General features: G+C 36.4%; 1 protein-coding gene and 1 pseudogene across 4 annotated transcripts in view; one reads left to right on the forward strand and one right to left on the reverse strand.

Moving 5' to 3' along the window:
• The window catches only part of ATRNL1 (attractin like 1), a 593,456-nt gene that overhangs the window by 558,187 nt on the left and 14,910 nt on the right, over nt 1-20,359 (reverse strand). For all 4 annotated transcript variants that reach the window (XM_032490833.1, XM_032490832.1, XM_032490834.1 and 1 more), the window contains exons 2-5: nt 11,737-11,820; nt 9,828-9,941; nt 1,797-1,925; nt 264-472 (exon numbers count right to left, since the gene is read on the reverse strand). In XM_032490833.1, the coding sequence (XP_032346724.1) occupies nt 264-472; nt 1,797-1,925; nt 9,828-9,941; nt 11,737-11,820 (536 nt within the window). The remainder of the gene's footprint in view (nt 1-263; nt 473-1,796; nt 1,926-9,827; nt 9,942-11,736; nt 11,821-20,359) is intronic.
• Nucleotides 11,066-11,533, forward strand: LOC102506228 (annotated as a pseudogene).

Raw genomic sequence — 20,359 nt, forward strand, 5'->3', positions numbered from 1 at the left:
GAAGATCATAATGATTACACACCTAGAATTTGAAATAAAGGTTCACATATAACTTCACTTGATTCTCAAAACAGCATGTAGACAAAATCTTTACTGACCCTATTTGTGAAGAAGCAAACTATTAAGAGGCTGACTGTCACTGAACATTCTAAAAACAAAACATGAGATCTGGGTGTGCAAACTACAGCAAAACAAATGAGAGTAGAATTTGTATTCAACTACTAGATATACGAATGAATGTTTCAAAAGCCACACATCCTTACCTTGCCAGCTATCATTGCAGACACACAGCTTTTCTCCTGTTAGGTCACAGTAACCGTGATCGGGGCTGCCGCAGTTGGCTTTACAGTAAGGGATGTCGCAAGCTTCACCCTTCCAGTATTTGTCACACTCACAATATACCTGACTTGGAACAGAGACGCTGGTCGTGCACTTCCCATGACCAGAGCAATTGTTAGGACAGGAATTGATTCTGTAAAACATAATTCATATATATTCAAATTCAAGATAACTGAAAAAAGAGTTTGGGTTGATATTCCTGTAAACTTTATAATTTTATGTTGTTTCTATGTGCCTCATTTAACACAGTTTCACAATGTGACTTCAGTCCTTTACTCTGTATCTTTTTACCCCTAAAGCGATTCAGTTATACATATTTGCCATCGGCCTCAGTTTACTTTGCCACCAAGTCTCCAGATGTCCAAGGACTACACATTCATCTATACAGTTCCAAGCAGGATGTTTTGTAAAGACTTAAGTATTTAAGTGCTTTGCGTATATATTTTGCAGACAAATAGTTAAGTTCATGAATACCTGAAACAACATAAGCCAAGATAAACCTCGGTCACGTAATACTTAGCCCCCTCTCACCTACACGCTGTCGGGGAAATTAAAGGACATTTATCAAATTCTATTTTAAGGCCCTTTAACCAACTATATTCTACTATATATTTATTCTCCCTTGTGTATATACTTGAGATAAATAAATCCTATAATAAACTGTTGACTCAAGGATATTTAGATTATTTTATTCCTCACGAAAAATTCTCTGGTTATCATTTTCTACATTCCTGAAGAAAAGAAAAAAAAATGTACTGGGTTCCTCTGTGGCCATTCCTACGAAAGCATCTCTGGCTAATTCCTCTCACCCCTGGACTTCCAGATATAAAAATTCATACAGCGTGTTAGACATATAGATTCTCAATAAACATTATTTTCCTAATTTTAGAGGGGACAGCGGTATATAGTCACTTACCTTATCTCCTAAGCCTCAATTTCCTCATGCATAAAATAGGGAAAATACCCATTTGACAGAACTGTTCTGAAGAGAGTTAAGGAATGTAAGTACATAAAGCATCCAGTACAGTGTCTGGAATACAGAAGAACTGTGAAAACTCAGCTCCTGTTCACTCTTCAAATCTGGCATAAAATATCTTGGAGCACAGACAGGCACTTGAGGGTTCCCTGCAATCCCACACACCTGCTATTACCAGCAAAGTAACACTAAATTTGTATTTGTTTAATCATTTGCCAACATTTTTAATTCTGTAGTTAATTTTCAACTAAACTTGTTACCATAATGTCCTGAGACTTAGAAATTGTCCTAATACAAGCTTAGACAGTATATTGGGGTATGTTATTAAAATTTATGTCACTTAGGAAGAGATGCTGGATATTTTGGTTTCACACACTAGTCTGCTCCTGGTATGTAAGACATTTATAAAAACAAACAATAATCTCCTCTATGCCAAGTTATAAGAATCATTACAATATAAATTTTTCTGTAAAATACTTACGAATAAAAAATGTTGAAGCCAGTTAGATTATATGCAGCATCACTAAAAAAATGTAACAGCGCATAGCCAGATGTTGTAACAACTTCAGGCACAGTTTCATTTCCCCTTATTTCAGGGACTATCAAACCACTATAAGAGAGCAAAATTGAACATTGGGTATTATTAATGTACATGTGACTGTTAATCACACACAATTTACTCAAAAATATCCTTGTCAGAATCACTAAGCATCTATATTAGAATGGACAACCAGAAGAATAAATCTAAAATGAGTTCCTAGTCATTTCTCACCAATTAGCTCTACTACTGCTGCCAACAGACTAACATCTACTCTCGTGCCGCCATACTCCTTTTTCTCTTCTCACTGTTTGGACTGCAGTGTCCCATTTCTCCATTTTGTCCTGCTATCCATCCGATCATAATACTCTAGGGTGAACTTTTACTTAACTCATACATAAAACTTTCATTTAAAGCCACCCTGGGGAAGAATCAGTATTGCTAAAATGTCCATACTACCCAAAGCAATCTACAGATTCAATGAAATCCCTATCAAAGTACCCATGACATTTTCTGCAAAAACCAGAACAGACAATCCTAAACTTTGTATGGAACCACAAAAGAACTTGAATAGCCAAAACAATCCTGAAAAAAAGAACAAAGCTAGAGGTATTATACTCCCTGACTTCAGATTATATTACAAAGCTACAGTAATCAAAACAGTATGATACTAGCACAAAAACATACACAGATCAAAGGAACAGAATAGAGAGCCAAGAAATAAACCCACACACTTATAGTCAATCACTCTATGACGAAAGAGGCAAGAATATACAATGGAGAAAAGACAGTCTCTTCAACATGTGGTGCTAGGAAAATTGGACAGCCACATGGGAAGCAATGAAATTAGAACATGTCCTGACACTATATACAAAAATAAACTCAAAATGGATTAAAGACCTAAATGTAAGAGCAGAAATCATAAAACTTCTAGAAGAAAACACAGGCAGAACACTCTTTGACATAAGTCTTCACAATATTTTTTTGATCTGTCTCATCAGGCAAAGCAAACAAAAGAAAAAATAAACAAATGGTACCTAATCAACCTTAAAAGCTTTTGCACAGCAAAGGGCACCATCAACAAAATGAAAAGACAACCTACTGAGTGGGAGAAGGTATTTGCAAATGACATGTCTGATATGGGGTTAATCTCCAAAATACATAGAGAGCTCATGAAACATCAAAAAAAAACAGACAACCTGATTTCTAAATGAACAGAAGACATAAATGAACATTCTTCCAAAGAAGAAATACAGATGGCCAACAAGCACATGAAAAGATGCTCAATATTACTAATTACCAGAGAAATATAAATCAAAACTACACTGAGATATCACTTCACACCTGTCAGAATGGCTACTGTCAAAAGATAGCTAATAATAAATCTTGGTGAGGATGTGGAGAAAAGAGAATCCTCATGCACTACTGGTGGGAATGTAAATTGGTGCAGCCACTATGGAAAACAGTATAGAGGTTCCTCAAAAAATTAAAAATAGAACTACCATATGACCCAGTAATTCTACTCCTGGATATATTATCCAAAGAAAATAAAACCACTAATTCAAAAAGAGATATGCACCCCAATGTTCACAGTAACAGTATTCACAATAACCAAGATATGGAAGCAACCTATCCATCAGAGGTTAATGGGTAAAGAAGAGGTGGTGTGTACACACACACACACACACACACACACACACAGGAATATTACTCAGCCATAAAAAGAGTGAAATTTTGCCATTTGCAACAACATGGAGGGTATTATGTTTAGTGAAGTCAGGCAGAGAAAGACAAATATTGCATGTTTTCACTTATATGTAGAATCTAAAAAACAAATGAATATAACAAAACAGAAACAGACTCACAGATACAGGGAACAAACTGGTGAGTATCAGCATGGGGGTGGGGGGAAGATAGGGGAAGGGGATTCAGAGGTACAAGTACTAGGTATACATAAATAAGATGCAAGGATGTAACACACAGCACAGGGAATATAGCCAATATTTTATAATCACTTCAAATGGAGCATAATCTATAAAAATATCAAATCACTACGCTGTACACCTGAAACTAATATAATATTGTAAATCAACTATACTTAAATAAATAAAATAAAGCAAGGCCACCTTGGTGCTCTAACAAGTGCCCTTACTTTTTCCCACGGGTTGCAGATTCTGATGAAGCACGCCACATCAGTTAAGAGACTACAATGACATTCTAGTTAAAGTTGTACACTTCCAGTACGCTAATTACGTGTTTTAGGTCATCTAAAAGCACACGCTTTTTATATTTCTTTAAAATTTTGTATATTTATGCAAATTATTTTAATATATAATTATTCCAAGAGACAATATTACTCACACAAGCCCATATATACACAAAACAAAATTATGTTTGTCAGTGAGAAATATAAATGTGTAAAAGCAGGAGTTCTAAATTCATAACTAGAACTTCTTCCTTTTTAAGTCTACTTGTTCATGGGGGAAAATTACGTATCTTCATTTACTTATACCATACTACCCTCTCTAAATCTATGAAAACGTATAATATGAGAAAGAAAAGAAGCTGCTAAAAACAAAGTACATTACTCAAAATAGTCGATTCCTTTAAATAATGTTAAACTTATGTTTAAGCACCACCTGGAACTGAATTCCTCATTCAAATCATATTTGACAGAATCAAATGAAATATTATAGTCAAATAATTTATTCTGTAAACACATTTTGAAAAGCAAACAAATTAAAAAGTAATCAACTCTTGATGCTTTCATAATTATTGTATCTACTAGCTCCTGTCTGCAAAGGAACAAAAGATTTTAAAAGGAGACTGTCAACAATTCAAATTCTACGATACCAGTCATAGTTACATGTACATATTTTTCATCGCAGTGAGATTATATCAAATGAGGACATTGCTAAAAATACTATTCCCAGATCTTTATAACAGATATGGCCAATTCCTCTGAAACAGATGAAAAGAGCAGATTTGTTCGCTTGGCTGTTTGTTTACAAGTGTTCTAAAACCAGTAAGTCAAAGAGGACTCCCACTTCCTGCATGACACACCAAACAATCTGGACCGACCAACCTCCCCACCGAAGTCAACTAGAAAAATGGCAAACTACGTACAAAGGAAGAAATCGGCTTGAAGATATTAGAACAAAGAAAAATGTGAGCCCAGGAATTGGGGCCATTTCTCCCAATTGGGCATTTGCTGATTTCAAAGTTGGAGATGAGGTTTGAAAGGCTAAGAAACTGGGTTGTTTTACAGAGCCAGGCAAAGAAAAAGTGGAACACAAGGCCCTCCTCTTGACCTGAGACCCCAGGGACCAGGCTTAAAAACGAACAAGTGGAAGGCAGGCCCTTCAGGGGACTGCACTGAAGTCTGGATGTGAATTACCTCAATACCTGGATTAGAATTCAGTCGACTGTGGACTTCCAGTATCCTCAGGTACCCTTTGAGAATATACTATCTTTCTAGGCCTCAAATTATTGCTGTATATGGTTTTACAACATGATGTCCAGCACACAATAAGAAAATAACACCTCTCCATTCCAATCTATTCTCCATATTCTAAAAAGTCTTGCCCTTAAACATATGATAAGACATCATTAAACCCCTAGAAGAGAACATGGGCAAAACAGTCTCTGACATAATCGTAGCAATGTTTTCCTAGTTCAGTCACCCACAGATATAGAAATAAAAGCAAAATTAAACAAATGGGGCCTAATCAAACTTATACGCTTTTACACAGCAAGGGAAACCATAAACTAAATGAAAAGACAACCTACAGGATGGGAGAAAATATTTGCAAAGAATGTGAATGACAAGGGATTCAATTCCAGAATATAAAAACAACTCCTACAACTCAGTAGCAAAAAGACAACCCAGTCAAAAATGGGCAGAAGACCTAAATAGACATTTCTCTAAAGAAGACACAGATGGCCAACAGGCACATGAAAAGATGCTCAACATCACTAATTATAGAGAAATGCAAATCAGATTTACAATGAGGAATCACCTCACACTGGTCAGAATGGCCATCGATAAAAACTCCACAAACAGTAAACACTGGAGATGGTGTGGAGCAAAGGAAACCCTCCTACACTGTTGGAGGGAATGTAATTTGGTGCAGCCATTATGAAAAACAGTACGGAGATTCCTTACAAAACTAAAATAGAGTTACCATGTGATCCAGCAATCCCACTCCTGGGCATATGTCTGGAAAAGATGAAAACTAATTCAAAAAGATACACACACGCCAATGTTCACAGCAGCACCATTTGTAATAGCCAGGATTTGGAAGCAGACTAAATTTCCATCAACTGATGATGAGATAAAGAAGACAAATATTGTATGACATCACTTATATGTGGAATCTAAAAAATGATACAAATGAACTTATTTACAAAACAGAAACAGACTCACAGATATAGAAAACAAACTTATGGTTTCCAAAGGGGTAAAGAGGGGGAAGGGATAAATTAGGAGTTTGGGGTTAGCAGATACAAACTGCTATATATAAAATAGACAACAAGGTCCTACTGTTTAGCACAGGGAAATACATCCAGTATCTTGTAATAACTTACAATGAAAAAGAATATATATATATATATATATGTATAATTGAATCACTATGCTGTACACCGGCAACTAATACAATATTGTAAAGCAACTGTATTTGACAAAAAAATAAATAATAATAAAAAGTCTTGCCTACAGAATAAAGTCTAATTTCTTTAGTGTGGTATACAAGAAAGCATTACTACAGTAAATGACTATAGCTCAATAAAAAAAAAAGTTAAAAAAAAAAAAAAGCATTACTACAGTGATTAAGGCATTGTAAAACCTAGGCTTGTATTCTGACTCTATCATTTACTAACTAAGCAAATTTGGGCCACTCACAGAATCTCTTTATGCCTCGATTCTCCATTTATAAAATGGCAAAAATAATATCTACCTAAAGGGTTACTGTGAGGATTAAATGAGTTGATACACATAAAGAACTCTTGCACACTGCCTGGCACATAAGCAGCATTCTGCAGACATTACTGACTACCATTTACTGCGTGATCTAGCGCCTACCTGTCCCTTCACATTTCCTATGACCAAGTTACTCATAGCTACTTACTACTGTCCCAAAATACAGTGTTCTTTCCGTTTATGTCTTTGTACATATGTTTTTCTCTACCTAGAATGTTCTATCTGACTCTCATACTTTGTCTACCACTCTTCTACTCATGATGAAATTCACTATGAAGGGTGGGGGGAGGGTATATAGCTCAAGTGGTGGAGCGCATGCTTAGCATGCACAAGGCCCTGGGTTCAATCCTCAGCAGCTCCTCTAAAAAAATAAACTTAATTACCTCCTCCCCCCAAATTAAAAAAAAAAAATACAATAATAGATAGAAATTCACCATGAAGAATTAGTTACATCTGGAGTCGTACAGCACTCTTCATAAGCTGATTATACACTTGCTGTACTATGTAAAATGCCTGTTCACATACTGCCACCAGGGCCTAACTTCTGTGTGGTGATGTAGCCTCCAAATCCTTGAAATTCAAGTGATAGGAATGTCTTTGTTATTCATGGTGGGCTCATATTATATGCTAATGAGGTGACTCGGGATAGGAGCTGACCACCCCAGAAAGACCAACCATGTGATTAAAGGGCTGGTGCTAAAGCCACAAGAAATCAATCTGACTTCCAGAGAGGAGGGGGGACTAAAGATTGAGTTCAACCACGTGGCCAAGGATTGGATCAATCATGCCTACATAACAAAACCAAGGAGAGAAAAAAATCCTCTGGACACCTGTAACTTGGGTGAGCATCTTGGGTGGCAATACACACTGATATGTTGGGAGGATAGCATGTCCTGAGGACAGAGAAGCTTTGTTCGCGATCTTCCCAGACCTCACCCTGTGTGTCTCTTCATTTGACTGGTCCTATTTTTATCCTTTATAATAAAACTATAATCAGAAATACAGTGCTTTTCTGAGTTCTGTGCGTTACTCTAGGAAATTACTGAATCTAAGGGGGTCAGAGGCAGCTGTGAATTTGTAGTCAGCTAGTCTGAAGTGCAAGTAGCCTGGGACCCCTGAGCTTGCAGCTGGTGTCTGAAGTGAGGGCAGTTTTGTGGAGGACTGTGCACTCAACCTATGAAGTTTGGCCCAACTTCAAGTAGTTGGTGTCTAAAATGGTCTGTATCTTACTCCTTACGGCATCTTCCAGGCTTATGACAGTCTCTAGAGTTGAACAGGTTATCAAATTCAAACATTTAGATTCAGAACTCTTAGTAAAGAAACACTGTATACAGGCTTTTAAATCAGATTGTCAAGTCCTAGTCTTGGCTCTACCATCTATTAGAAGAAGGTGGCAGCGGCAGCGGCAGTAGTAGCAGTAGTAAAACTCTGAGTCTCAATTTTCTCAACAGTATGTGGGGGATAACAGCACTTCTTCCATAACATCCTTACGGGGACTGGATGACATTTAAAGTGCCTCATAAAGTGCTTGGAATCAAGTGGATATTCAATAAACATGAGTTTTCCACCTCCCTCAGGATAGCTAACAGGAGCTTGCTAATGAAAAGTCACTGGTTCCACCTTCATAGTCACATAGTAACCCCCAGCCTGCTAATTATTTTACAAAAGTTTCCTTTAGTATCAAGAAAGGGTTGGTAAGGGTGTTAATGAATCACTGTTAATTAATGCAAAATCATCACAACTACTAGAAAAATAAATGAAAAAGGCACACATCTAAATGATGGTCAGTCAATAGTATCACAAAAATAGAGGAATAATAACAAAGTTATATCTAAGTTGCTAAAAATAAATATATGAACCTACAATCTTATCTATTTGTTGCAATGAATTATCTTACAATGTAATTAGTTACAAGGCTCTGCTCCATTTTCTATTATCCTTAGATGGTTACTCATGGATGCTCTTTATATAATTTCCAAAGAACTCAAAAAGTAAATTTTAAAGGTATCTTGAGCAATAGCAATATCACAGAATAAGTGTCTAATCTCCCAAGGAGACACTCTGAATTCATTCAGAAATACAAGTCCTTACATGTTTATGCAAAAAAATAAATTGCATTCCTGTTAAACAGAGTATTTACAACATAAGAGTAAAAAGTGAAAAAAGAAAAAGGAAAATTTTTAAAATTGAAGGGAACAATGAGATTTTATTTATATATTAAAATATATTTAAATTTTCAACAATGACAACACAAAAGAGATTCTACATAAACAACAAAAGGAATAATGTAATGAATAACTCTGGTCAACAATCATGTTAGTTAAATTGGGCACAAAATCTAAACTATATGCTTAAAAATTTTTCTAATATATTCTTCTCCTATTCATAAAACATTTCATAATAGGTTGAACATACATACATAAAAAAGATTTTTAAACTGATACTGAAAATGCTGTGATTTTAAAATTAAGTCTGACTACTAACAACAAAATATTTTGAAGCAACCAAAATGCCCAAACTGTGAGAACTGATAGAAACGCCTTCTTTATTAACTACACAGAGTATAACTTAACCTTTTTTTACATAATTTAAAATGTTATAATTTCTCTAAAATAAAGACAACTATAAAAATACGTCTATTAATTTCTATGTCAGCTAGAACTTTTATTAATCTATTCAAATAGGTATTTCTGAAAACATATTCAAATAATTTTAAAAGAATAAACTATGTACAGTAAGAATTAGGGGTATTTATCAAGAAATCTACATTTCTGAAACAATATCTTCACTATACAAATGTTTATATTAATACATATACATCTAAGTTGTCAGCCACAGTACACAACAATCTTAAACTATCTTTGAAATTTAGCCATCAATATCTATGCTAAATTTATTTTTGAAGTGCAGATGAGTATATCTTTAAAATTAATAAAGTATAGTTACTTTTCTACAGCTGATTATAAGTTCATCAATTAAACATAACTACTCACCTAAGTACAGCTATTAAAGGTGCATATATTGAATCTCCATCATAAACATACATATGATCCCAGCTACATTCTGTAGCAAAATGATTGAATCTTAATCTTAACACTGCATTTGGACTGAAAAAAAATTAACATATTTTAAAATTAATATGTAATATGTAAAGCACAGTCTGAAGAAATCTTAGAAAATTTTATTAAAAACCTATTTACAGATAATTTTGCTATAAATCCTTAAGTCACCAGTACAAAAGACTGATAAGCAATCATATCTAATTTGTAAAAACAACATACAACTTCCAAGCCTATTAACTGGCCATATGTAAGTATCATCTTTTTCAAAACATTTAGTCAACAGGAAATGTTGTCTGTCTTGACTAAGATGGCGGTTACATAAATTATATATATTATTGAAACTTCACTGAGCTGTACACTTAAGATAAGTGCGTTTCATTGTCTGCAAATTGCATTTGAATAAAGTTCAACTTTACATTCCACATTTAAGACTATTTTTATTTCTATGAACCCTTAACTAGAGGTACTAATAAAGTATTTGAATTAAAAGGTCTCAATATGATATACTGCTACTTGTTAACAAATACATAAAATGAGACCATAAGTGCACAGGGAATGAATAACTCTGAAGTTTTGAAAAAATTTTAAAGTAGCCAAAGAAAAAAACACCACCCAGTTTTCCAAATACACTCTCTAAAAAAATCATAAAATAGTTCAAAAATAATCCATATCAATTCATTTACAATCCTACTCACAGTATGTTTAAATAAATTCAGTCTCAAGCCCTAGTTACTGAAAAATGCCTCTAAAAGGAAAATGAACTCTCTCTTCTACAAAATGTCCTTTTTTTAAACACTCATAACTAAAATGCTGAATATAGTATGAACCAATGGTATCATTCAGCATGGAATATTTTTAGACTTTCTAAGGAACCTTCAGATTCCATAACAAGCTATTTAAAATAAGCCAAAAATGCGTATTTGATTTAATGCCACAGTAACATAACTCAAAAATATAATACAGGTAAAAATTAAACTATTATCACAAGTAAAAGGGTATTATAATTTATATTAAACATGATATCCAGCTTCCTTTTCCAGTGAGCGGCCTGAGGTGACCTCTAAAAATGGTTTACTATTCACTTGACCCAGAAAACCCCACAAAATCATGCAAATCAAGAGGTTCAAATCTTTGTGTTCACTTTAAGAACACTCGTTAAACTGCCCAGGCCGTTCAGGGCATGCATATCCGAAAAGCCACCAAGTATCTGAAGGATGTCACTTTACAGAAGCAATGTGTGCCGTTCTGTCTTTACAATGGTAGAGTTGGTAGGTGTGTCCAGTCAAAACAGTGGGACTGGACACAGGGTCAATGGCCCAAAAAGAGTGTTGAATTTTTACTGCACACGCTCAAAAATGCAGAGAGTAATGCTGAACTTAAGGGCTTAGATGCAGACTCTCTGGTCACTGAGCACTTCTAGGTGAACAAAGCTCCCAAGATGCAGTGCAGGACTTACAGAGCTCATGGTCCGATCGACCCTTACATGAGCTCTCCCTGCCGCACTGAGATGATCCTCAATGAAAAAGAGCAGACTGTTCCTAAACCAGAAAAGGAGGTTGTACGGAAGGAAAAGATATCCCAGAAGAAACTGAAGAAACAAAAATTTCTGGGCCAGGAATAAATTCAGCAAAAAATAAATGCAAATCAGTTTAAAAAAAGAACAAAAAAAAAATCTAAAAGTTGTAAAGCCCATTTTTAAAATCATGAATAATGTTTTCCAATAATAAGCAACTGAATAAACTATATAACTATGAAGTTGTTATACTTTAATGTAACATTGATATAATCACCTTCTTTATCATTTCAGAATAAAATAATTTAACACAAATTGTATACTTACTAGCCTTCAATTAGCCATGTACATTTAGTTTTATACTTATAGTTAATTGGACCATCTGTTAAATATCCAGAAGGTTCTGTTAACCTAGAAAACAAAATCATGAAAATAATTACATTAAAGTAATTTTAAGACACATAGTAGCATAAAAATTTTAAAAAGACACTAAACCAAAGGAATGGGATATAGCCACTACCAAAAAGGAGAATTCATTTACAACTTAGGAAAACCTTCAAATTGCCATAAATCTCTCTACATCTCAAAAGAAACTTATGTTGAATTTCTTTAAATTTTAATTTAACTGTTATCTTTTACAAAGTGGAACAATACAGTGAAAGACTGAATATTATACCGATGGGTTCAGTGTTGATGCAAAACAGATTAAGTTAAACTTTCTCTGCACAAAATTAGGTGGAGGCAAAAGAAGAAAGATCAAATGCACATTGAAAAATGCAGACCTATGGAACAGAGAAAGAGTGTATGTACACACCACTTTGGGAAGTTACACTGTTAGCTATATTTGTTTTTCATGCAACAGGGCTGCTAAAGTAGCTGTCACAGACTCTACTGAGTTCAGCTAACTGTTTTTATTATCATTTTCTTTTGTCTATTTTATATATATATAGTCCGAGAACTCAATCAATTTAAAAAAGAGGGTAAATCAAGGGTTTTGTAATTATCCTCTATTTTAAATATAAAAAAAAAGAAAAAGATAATTGAAAAGCTTCAGATTTTCAGAATTTTTAAATGTTTAAACAAAAACCCAGTTCTACTTCACTTTGTTCTCTTTGGCTCCAGCCCAATTATTTTATCAACAAAAGACAATATCTTAAATAATTATCTTACCATTTAGCCTTTATGTATTTATACAGGCACACACATATACATAAACACACACACACACACACACACACACACACCCACACACACACACACCCACGGCTTTCAGTCTTCATATATTCAGATATACATACACACATATATATACATACATACACATACAGATACCAGGATCATTATTTAGTGTTTGGCAAAATTAAATTTTCCTTATAGTATAGTCTTAAAAACATTAGGGAAAAAAAGTTTCATTTACCTACATGAGGGTTGACAGAAAGGTCAGTTAATGTAAATGTTATTCGATGTCTTTCATAATCCCTGCAAACTGCTTTGGGTAGAAAAAAGGCTAATTCATGCTTAGAAAAGTTTTTAAAGAGCAACAGAAAAATTCCCATGTTTTCAAATTAATGTAATAATAAACTGAGCATTTTCCACGTGTCGGGTATTACTGTAAATGCATACTTAAAAATGTCAAAAACCTCATGAAATTATTATTAATTTATTATTAATCCCATATCACAGATGAGAAAACAGTTTAAATAACAAGTCAAATAACCTGTCCTGATTTTTTACTTCCAATAATACCAAATAAGCTAATTCAGACAAACCTCCACTGAAAATAACTTTAAAAGCTAAGGAACAGTTTTAAAATCTAAGTAACAAAATGGAAACATCTACCATGTCAAGATCCAGAAGTCGCCAATTCTTTCGGAGCAACCAGGCATCCAGAGCTACTTTTGCTCTGGAGAAATCTGTCTATTTATTAGAGATTGCCGAAAGGTTAAGAGTGCTTTTGCAAGCCTTAAGGAGGGAGGGGGACAAATGCTGGAGGCAATAACCTACAAAAAGGAGGGGCTCAAATAAACAACATGACACTCTGAACGGGGACACAGGATTTGCTATTTAGGGTATGGGTGTACCAGAAACCAGCCTTTACAAGGACTGCAATCCAGCTACAAGACATCTAAGCGGCAGAAAACCTCAAAACCTCCCGCTGACTTAAGGGGAGACTAGAAGGGCTGGTATACCAAGGCTCCTAACAGAAGGTACAAAAACACTCTCTAAAGAAAGATAACATTATCCTAGGCCTCAAATTATTTCCACCAATAATTTTTCAAATAAAATGTCTATTAGGACCAAAGAGAACCAGACATATGAACATAGAAGAGAACAAAATAAGAACCAACAATATCTTCGGGAAGAGACCTGGAGATATTCCAATTTTAGAGATTACAGGTGTGACCTGTAAAACAAACATGATTTACTAAGTTCAAAAACACAAAAGACAAGATTTAAAATTTTGGCAGTTAATTGAAAACGGTAAAAAACTAACAGCATATTTGAAAAAAGTGGAAATTCTAATACTACAATAATCAAAATTATGAAACTACAATAATCAAAATGAAGAATTCGATGGACAAGTTTAACAACACATAGAAGACAGTTTCATAAAAAAATATCCAAACTAGAACAGGATGATCCAGAGTTCAACCCAATGGGTTTGAGTCATTCCACCAGGTAAGACTCCAATAAGCTGAGATTCTGGCTGAGGGCAGGGCAAATGTGGAATGGGGAGCAGAACAAAACCATACATATTGATTACAGTCTTTTAATAAATTAAATAATAAGTACTGTAACAGCTTCCATAGTTTCTACTTGCTGTTGTGCTTGTGTGTGTGTGTGTGTGTGTGTGTGTGTGTGTCTTTTCTCTCCCTCACTTTTTTATTTTTATATACAAGTTGTTGTAAGTTAACTTTACAATTTAGACTTCGAATCATGGAATATTTAGTGACTCAACATGAAGAACAATTAAATAACCAGTGATGGATACAATGCCTCTTGAAACTGTGTGTTTCCTCACTTTGAACAAAGGGCGAGAACTTCTTCACCTGGAAAAAGTGTAACTTCTTAGGTATAAATACAGTGTTGTTGGTTTGAGGAGAGTTCACATATGTTTAGCAGGATGCAGACAAAAGAAGCTGAATAATTGAAGGACAGATTGTGCCAGTTATCCATCACCTCTCACCTCAAAATTCACACTATTTGCCTACTCTGCAAAAGTGAATGTGGGTCCTTTACTTTTTTTTTTTTTTTTTTTTTTTTTTTTGCCAGATGACATGACGTTAAACTGGCATGCTTTGTCAGCAGAGCACACTGGAGAGACTGCAGGAGACAAGAGATTTGCTTCCTGGCTCCAATGTACTCACTCATTAAGCTCCTGCACCACCTGGCTTCTCTGGCATAGACTTCTACAGTACTTGATGGCCGCCAGCCCCAGCCACCAGCAGCTTCCCCCAGCACTTCCCCTCGGGCAGTTTTGCAGCAGAGTGTCTCCAGTGAGACACCACTCCATGAGCAGCTTTCCCCAGCATCCTATAAGGTAACCATGGCAAGTCCAAAGGGCAGATGTGAAGCAAGTTCCGTAGGTCCAGCTTTACAGCGACTTTTTTGCCATCCATAAGCCACAGCCTCCCTCCCAACACAGTCTGGATCTCAGGCCAGGACACAGGGGCTCTCACTTAAGTGCTCTGTCTCAGCCATAACAGTGGTAGTGGGTGCTCCTTAAACCCACTAATTCTATATTTGGCAGAGTTCTCTTTACTTCTTACTAACCAGTTCCTCACTACTCCAATTCCTGTTACAGCCAATAATTCTTTACATTAAACTTTTCCTATTAAAATTACTAAGGGATTCTCTTTCCTGATTGGACCCAAACCAACCAATAATAATAATCAAGGATATGCAAAATAAAATCACAATAACATGCCACTATGTACCCAACAGAATGACTAAAATTAAAAAGACTGATAATATCAAATATTAGCAAGAATGTGGAGAAAAAGAATTCTCATAGGAATAAATCAGTGCAGCAACTTTGGAAAAGAATTTGGTATTATCTTGCATAGTTGGAAATAGACATATCCTATGTAGCTGCCAACAGTGTCGGCATTACACTTACCCTCTCAGACCCTCCTACCATTTCACACACTCCAGCCCGACTTCCTCAAGCCCACGTCTTTGTTGAAGGGCTTCCTCTAGCCACTAGAACCTACTCTTCCTGTTCATGTGATGGGCTGAAAATGCCTGTGGATCAGCATCCTTAGCCCTTAGCCCATGAATGACTTCTAGAAACCCCAAGCTCCCTCACCTCTGCTGGGATATAACGAGGTGTACTTTGCCCCCCAGCTCTTCCTTGTGGGATACAGCTCCAGTCACCCAACGTGGAAGCTAACATACCTCTCTGACTGGCTCCTGCTCTTCTCTATATCACATCTGTCAGTGTCCCTGAGTCTCCCAAATATGCTACATATGCTTAATTCTTGTCTCAGGATCTGCTTTAAGGCAGTGGAGGGGAGGGTGACCAAACTAACAGTACCAGGAAACTGAACTTCAAGATGGGATTCTGGGCTTAGATCACTCACTGGCCAGATGCAGCAAGAGCCACACTGAGGGCAGTAGACAGAGTGGCGTGCTATACCATCACAATGACAAAACTGTCACTTGCACTCAACTGAGACAGGATACCAGAGGAAGGTGATGCACTGACTGAATGCAACAGGCTTATGCAGTATCTCTGACATTTGAGAAATAGAGTAGCAAGGGTAATCATAAGGACTGTGGAATTAGTTGATTGCTGTTAAAAGCCATTGATGTGTCGAGGGAAGAAAACTGCAGCAGAACGCCTATAGTGAGACTCCCACTCATGAACAGATTCCCCAACATCCTATAAGACTCAATCTGCCAACCACCAGTTTTAGATACATAATTACTAGGGGACTCTGTAACACTTAAACACTATCCCCGAAGTCACAGGGTAGATCAAACTGAAAAACAGGCCCAGGACCAGACTGTGAGAGAAGCAGAATTACAGGAAAAGGTTAATTTGCAGCCCTGTCAAGACTTCAGTGCTAAAGACAGCACCCCTAATACTTAGGAGGGCGCCATCTGGGGACTTGTACTGAGAATCTTGAGCCCCTAGATATTTTCAACCCTTTGGGCCTGCGAAAGTCCTTTAAGAAGTCAAGGCTGACAGTGAGAAAAATAAATCCTTGCCCTCTCTAAGTGATTCCAGGCACACCTTGTTTTATCACACTTCACTCTGTCACACCTCACAGACACTGCGCTTTTTACAGATTGAAGGTCTGTGGCAACCCTTCGTGGAGCAAGTCTGTTGCTGCCATTTTTCCAATAGCATTTGCTCACTTTGTGTCTCTGTGTCATATTTTGGTAATTCTCAAAGTATTTCAAACCCTCCACCAGCAAAAAAATTGTGACTTGCTGAAAACTCAGATGATGGCTAGCATTTTTTAGTTCAGGTATGCACATTTTTTAGACACAATGCTAGTGTACACATAATAGACTACAGTATAACATAAACATAGCTTTTATATCTGCTGGGAAACTGAAAATTTCATGTAGCTTTTTTATTGCAATATTGGCTTTATTGTGGTGATCCAGAACTGAAACATGCACATCTCCGAGGTAAGCCTGTACTTGTCCTTAAGTCGCAACAAGTAACACCAGAACTGAATTAAATCAATTTAATCCATCAATGGCAATTGGCTATAGTAATCATGCATCCAAAAGCCTTGTAATTAGCGGCAGCCCCATATACAGTAACCACGCAAAAATAAATAAAAATCCCCAAATGTTTAAAAATTAAACAACAGAATTCTAAGCCCAAGGATAATTAGAAAAATCTTTAATTTTTAATACTAAAACCACAACATATCAAAATTTATGAGATGAAGCTCAAGCAGTGTTTGGAGAGAAATTTATAGCTCTAAATATATACATATTGGGAAGTTAAAAATCAGCTATCCAAAGCTGCATGTCAAGAAGTCAGAAAAAGAACTATAAATTAAAGCAAAAGAAAATATAAGGGATAATAAAGAACAGAAATCTCAGAAGTACAAAATAGTCATACAATAAAGAAAATTAACACAACTAAAAGTTGTCTTAATGAATACTAATAAAATCAATAAACCCCTGGCAAAACTTTGGTCACAAAAAATATAATAATAATAATGATCATTACCATCATCAAAAAGAAAAATAGGAACATCATTACAAGACATTACAGTAGAAGCAAACAAATACACCAAGAACCTGGGAGGAAAATCTTGGGAGAGAGATTCTTTTAAGAATTAGGACATGGAAAAGTTATCTAGTGTATGGACGTACACATGGGAATTTGGGAAGCCACATGCATTCCCAAGGAGACTTTTCTGAGACTGTATGCTCAGAAAAGACCTGAGAAGAAGACTGTACACTTCCACCTGTGGCTAATTTTTAGATTCAGAGCAAGAAGGAAGTTAAGGCCAAGGCAGAGTCATCAACAACCTGGCTAACCATCGAAGGAGTGTCCCAGCAGAGTCAATCTGCAGAGACAGGAAGAGTTCTTTATCTTTTCTTGGCTCCAGGCATTCAGGAAATGTACATCAAAACACCAGCTGACCACAAGCTAAAGGAACAGAGACTTTAGAAACCACACACAACAAAGAACACAGTCATTCCAAAAATAGTTTAGAAAAGTCATTAAACAAATACTCTGATTTCTAGAGTTGTCACATTATAATAATCAAATGTCCAGTCTCAAACAAAAAATTATGAAATATACAAAGAAACAAAAAGTATGGCTCATTCACAGGAGAAATTAACAGAAACTACCTGAGGAAACACAGACATTGCACTTACTAGATGAAGACTTTACATCAACCATTTTAAATAGACTCAAAAATGCTAAAGGAAACCATGAACAAGGAGCTAACTAGGAAAATGATGTCTCAACAAATAGAGAATATAAATGAAAACTTAGAAATGTTATTATCACAACCTTAAAATCACGTATTTCCATTCTCTCAAAAAGCAAGGAAATAAAATAGGAAATTCTGTGTACAAGTTTCCTCTGGATCTAAGCCTCATTTCGATTCCCTCAGTAGGGTCTATTAAGAAATCCTTCTCCCTAGCTTCTAAATTACAGTTGTAACAAACCCTTAAAATCAAAATATTGCTCTAATTTAAATTGTAAATACTTCCAAAATCAGTGCTGAACCTAATGATACAAACTATCAGACATAAATAAAGCCTGTGTAATAACAGTTTAAAGCCTCAGAGCCTTAATTTTAGAGAAAATTCTCATTTGTTCCGTGTCTCTACACAGCCACTTCTATTTCAATTTCTTCTTTAATGCAAGAGAAGTGTAACATATCCAAGAGGCACAGTAATACATAGCCACAAACTCTATAGTTCTTCTCATAAGAAAACGAAGCTGGAAATTTAAGAGTAGACAGCCTTACAACTATCACCTACAATATAACCCATCTTCCGAGTTAGGAATACATCCCTCTACCACTACTTGGGATTTCTTTCCCAAAAACCCCTCTATTTGTCTACAGCCCCACCTACTCAACTGACCCAGTCCTGTCCTGTTTCCCACCCAACTCCTATCATAGTTTAAAATATATCTCCCTTCTTTTAAAGAAATTTATACTCTAGGAGCTGCCACTATAACCCAATCTTCCACCGAAAAGAGGTGATGCGAAGGAACTCCTTGTTTCCCCACCTAGACTACCCAGCGGGAGCACGTGAACACCAGCCACTCTGTCCCATCCCCTTCCCCTTCAGAGGCACAATCACACAGACTTACAAGAAAACTCTGCTTACCACAGCCCCTGAGCGCCTTCTCTCCCTTCATCCCCAACTCCCAGCACTAAAGCCCCGACAGAGAGCCTCCCTCTGCCTCTGCTCACTGCACAGAGGTCTCCTCTTTCCCACTTCCACTCTACTGGAAACCTGGGGGACTGACCCCAGCCAAGATAAAAGGAAAGGAAAATCCTTTCTCACCACCGAGAGGTGGGCAGTAAGGGAGGGAAGACTCCCACCACCCCACAACAAGGAAGGAGCAATCCCCCCTTCTCAGCTTCCTCACCTCTTCTGCAGCTTGGCCTCCATGGTACCAGAGCAAAGCACACGCTCTGGACATCTTCACAACCTGAAACGGTTCCTCTTCTAAAACTGAGAAGTCTTACCCTGCAAGATCACACTCTGACCACAAACACCTAGTTTCCAGTCTATTTCTCCACTTCCCACTCCTTAACATCTTTCCATTCCAGCTGCGTAGGTATTTCAAAAACCGAGGTAGCATACAGTCCAGCTACGTGAAAGGTAAAATAAGCCTCTTACACAACTACTGTTTCTAACATTGTTTCTACGATGCGTTCTAAGTTTCAAACAATTAACTTCTTTTTAATTTTGTGTTCTTAAACTGAGTGTTCTTAAACTGAGAACCATACTGACATGGCAGATCAGGGCTCCGTAACTACTGGCCTGTTGCCTGTTTGTGTGAACAAACTTATACTGGAGCACAACTACACCCGTTTGTTTACATACATCTGAGATTGCTAACAGGCTGCAAGGACACAGCCGAGCAGTGCAACAGAGACCATCTGGCCCACAAAGCCTAGAACACCCACTGTCTGGCCCTTTAGGGAAGAAGTTTGCCAGGCCCTGTCTGGATGCCTGCATGTGTCCAGATGCCTTGCCGATGCCTCATCTCGCTGAAACTGCCCCATCTAGAGTCCTTAATCAAATAAGCATGCTGAACTGTTTATAATACAAGAATGGACACTACTAAATGCAGGAAAACCAGCACAAAAATTAAACAATACTAAAATTAAATCAGAGTGTCCTTCTCTAGTCTGGCCATGAATTAAAAAAATTTAAGATATTACAAAAATAAGAAGGTGTAATCGTTTTAATATGACAAAGTGTCTGAAACCATAAATCC

This window comes from Camelus ferus, chromosome 11 (genome assembly GCF_009834535.1).
Source record: "Camelus ferus isolate YT-003-E chromosome 11, BCGSAC_Cfer_1.0, whole genome shotgun sequence".
In the NCBI taxonomy this organism is placed as follows: domain Eukaryota; kingdom Metazoa; phylum Chordata; class Mammalia; order Artiodactyla; family Camelidae; genus Camelus; species Camelus ferus.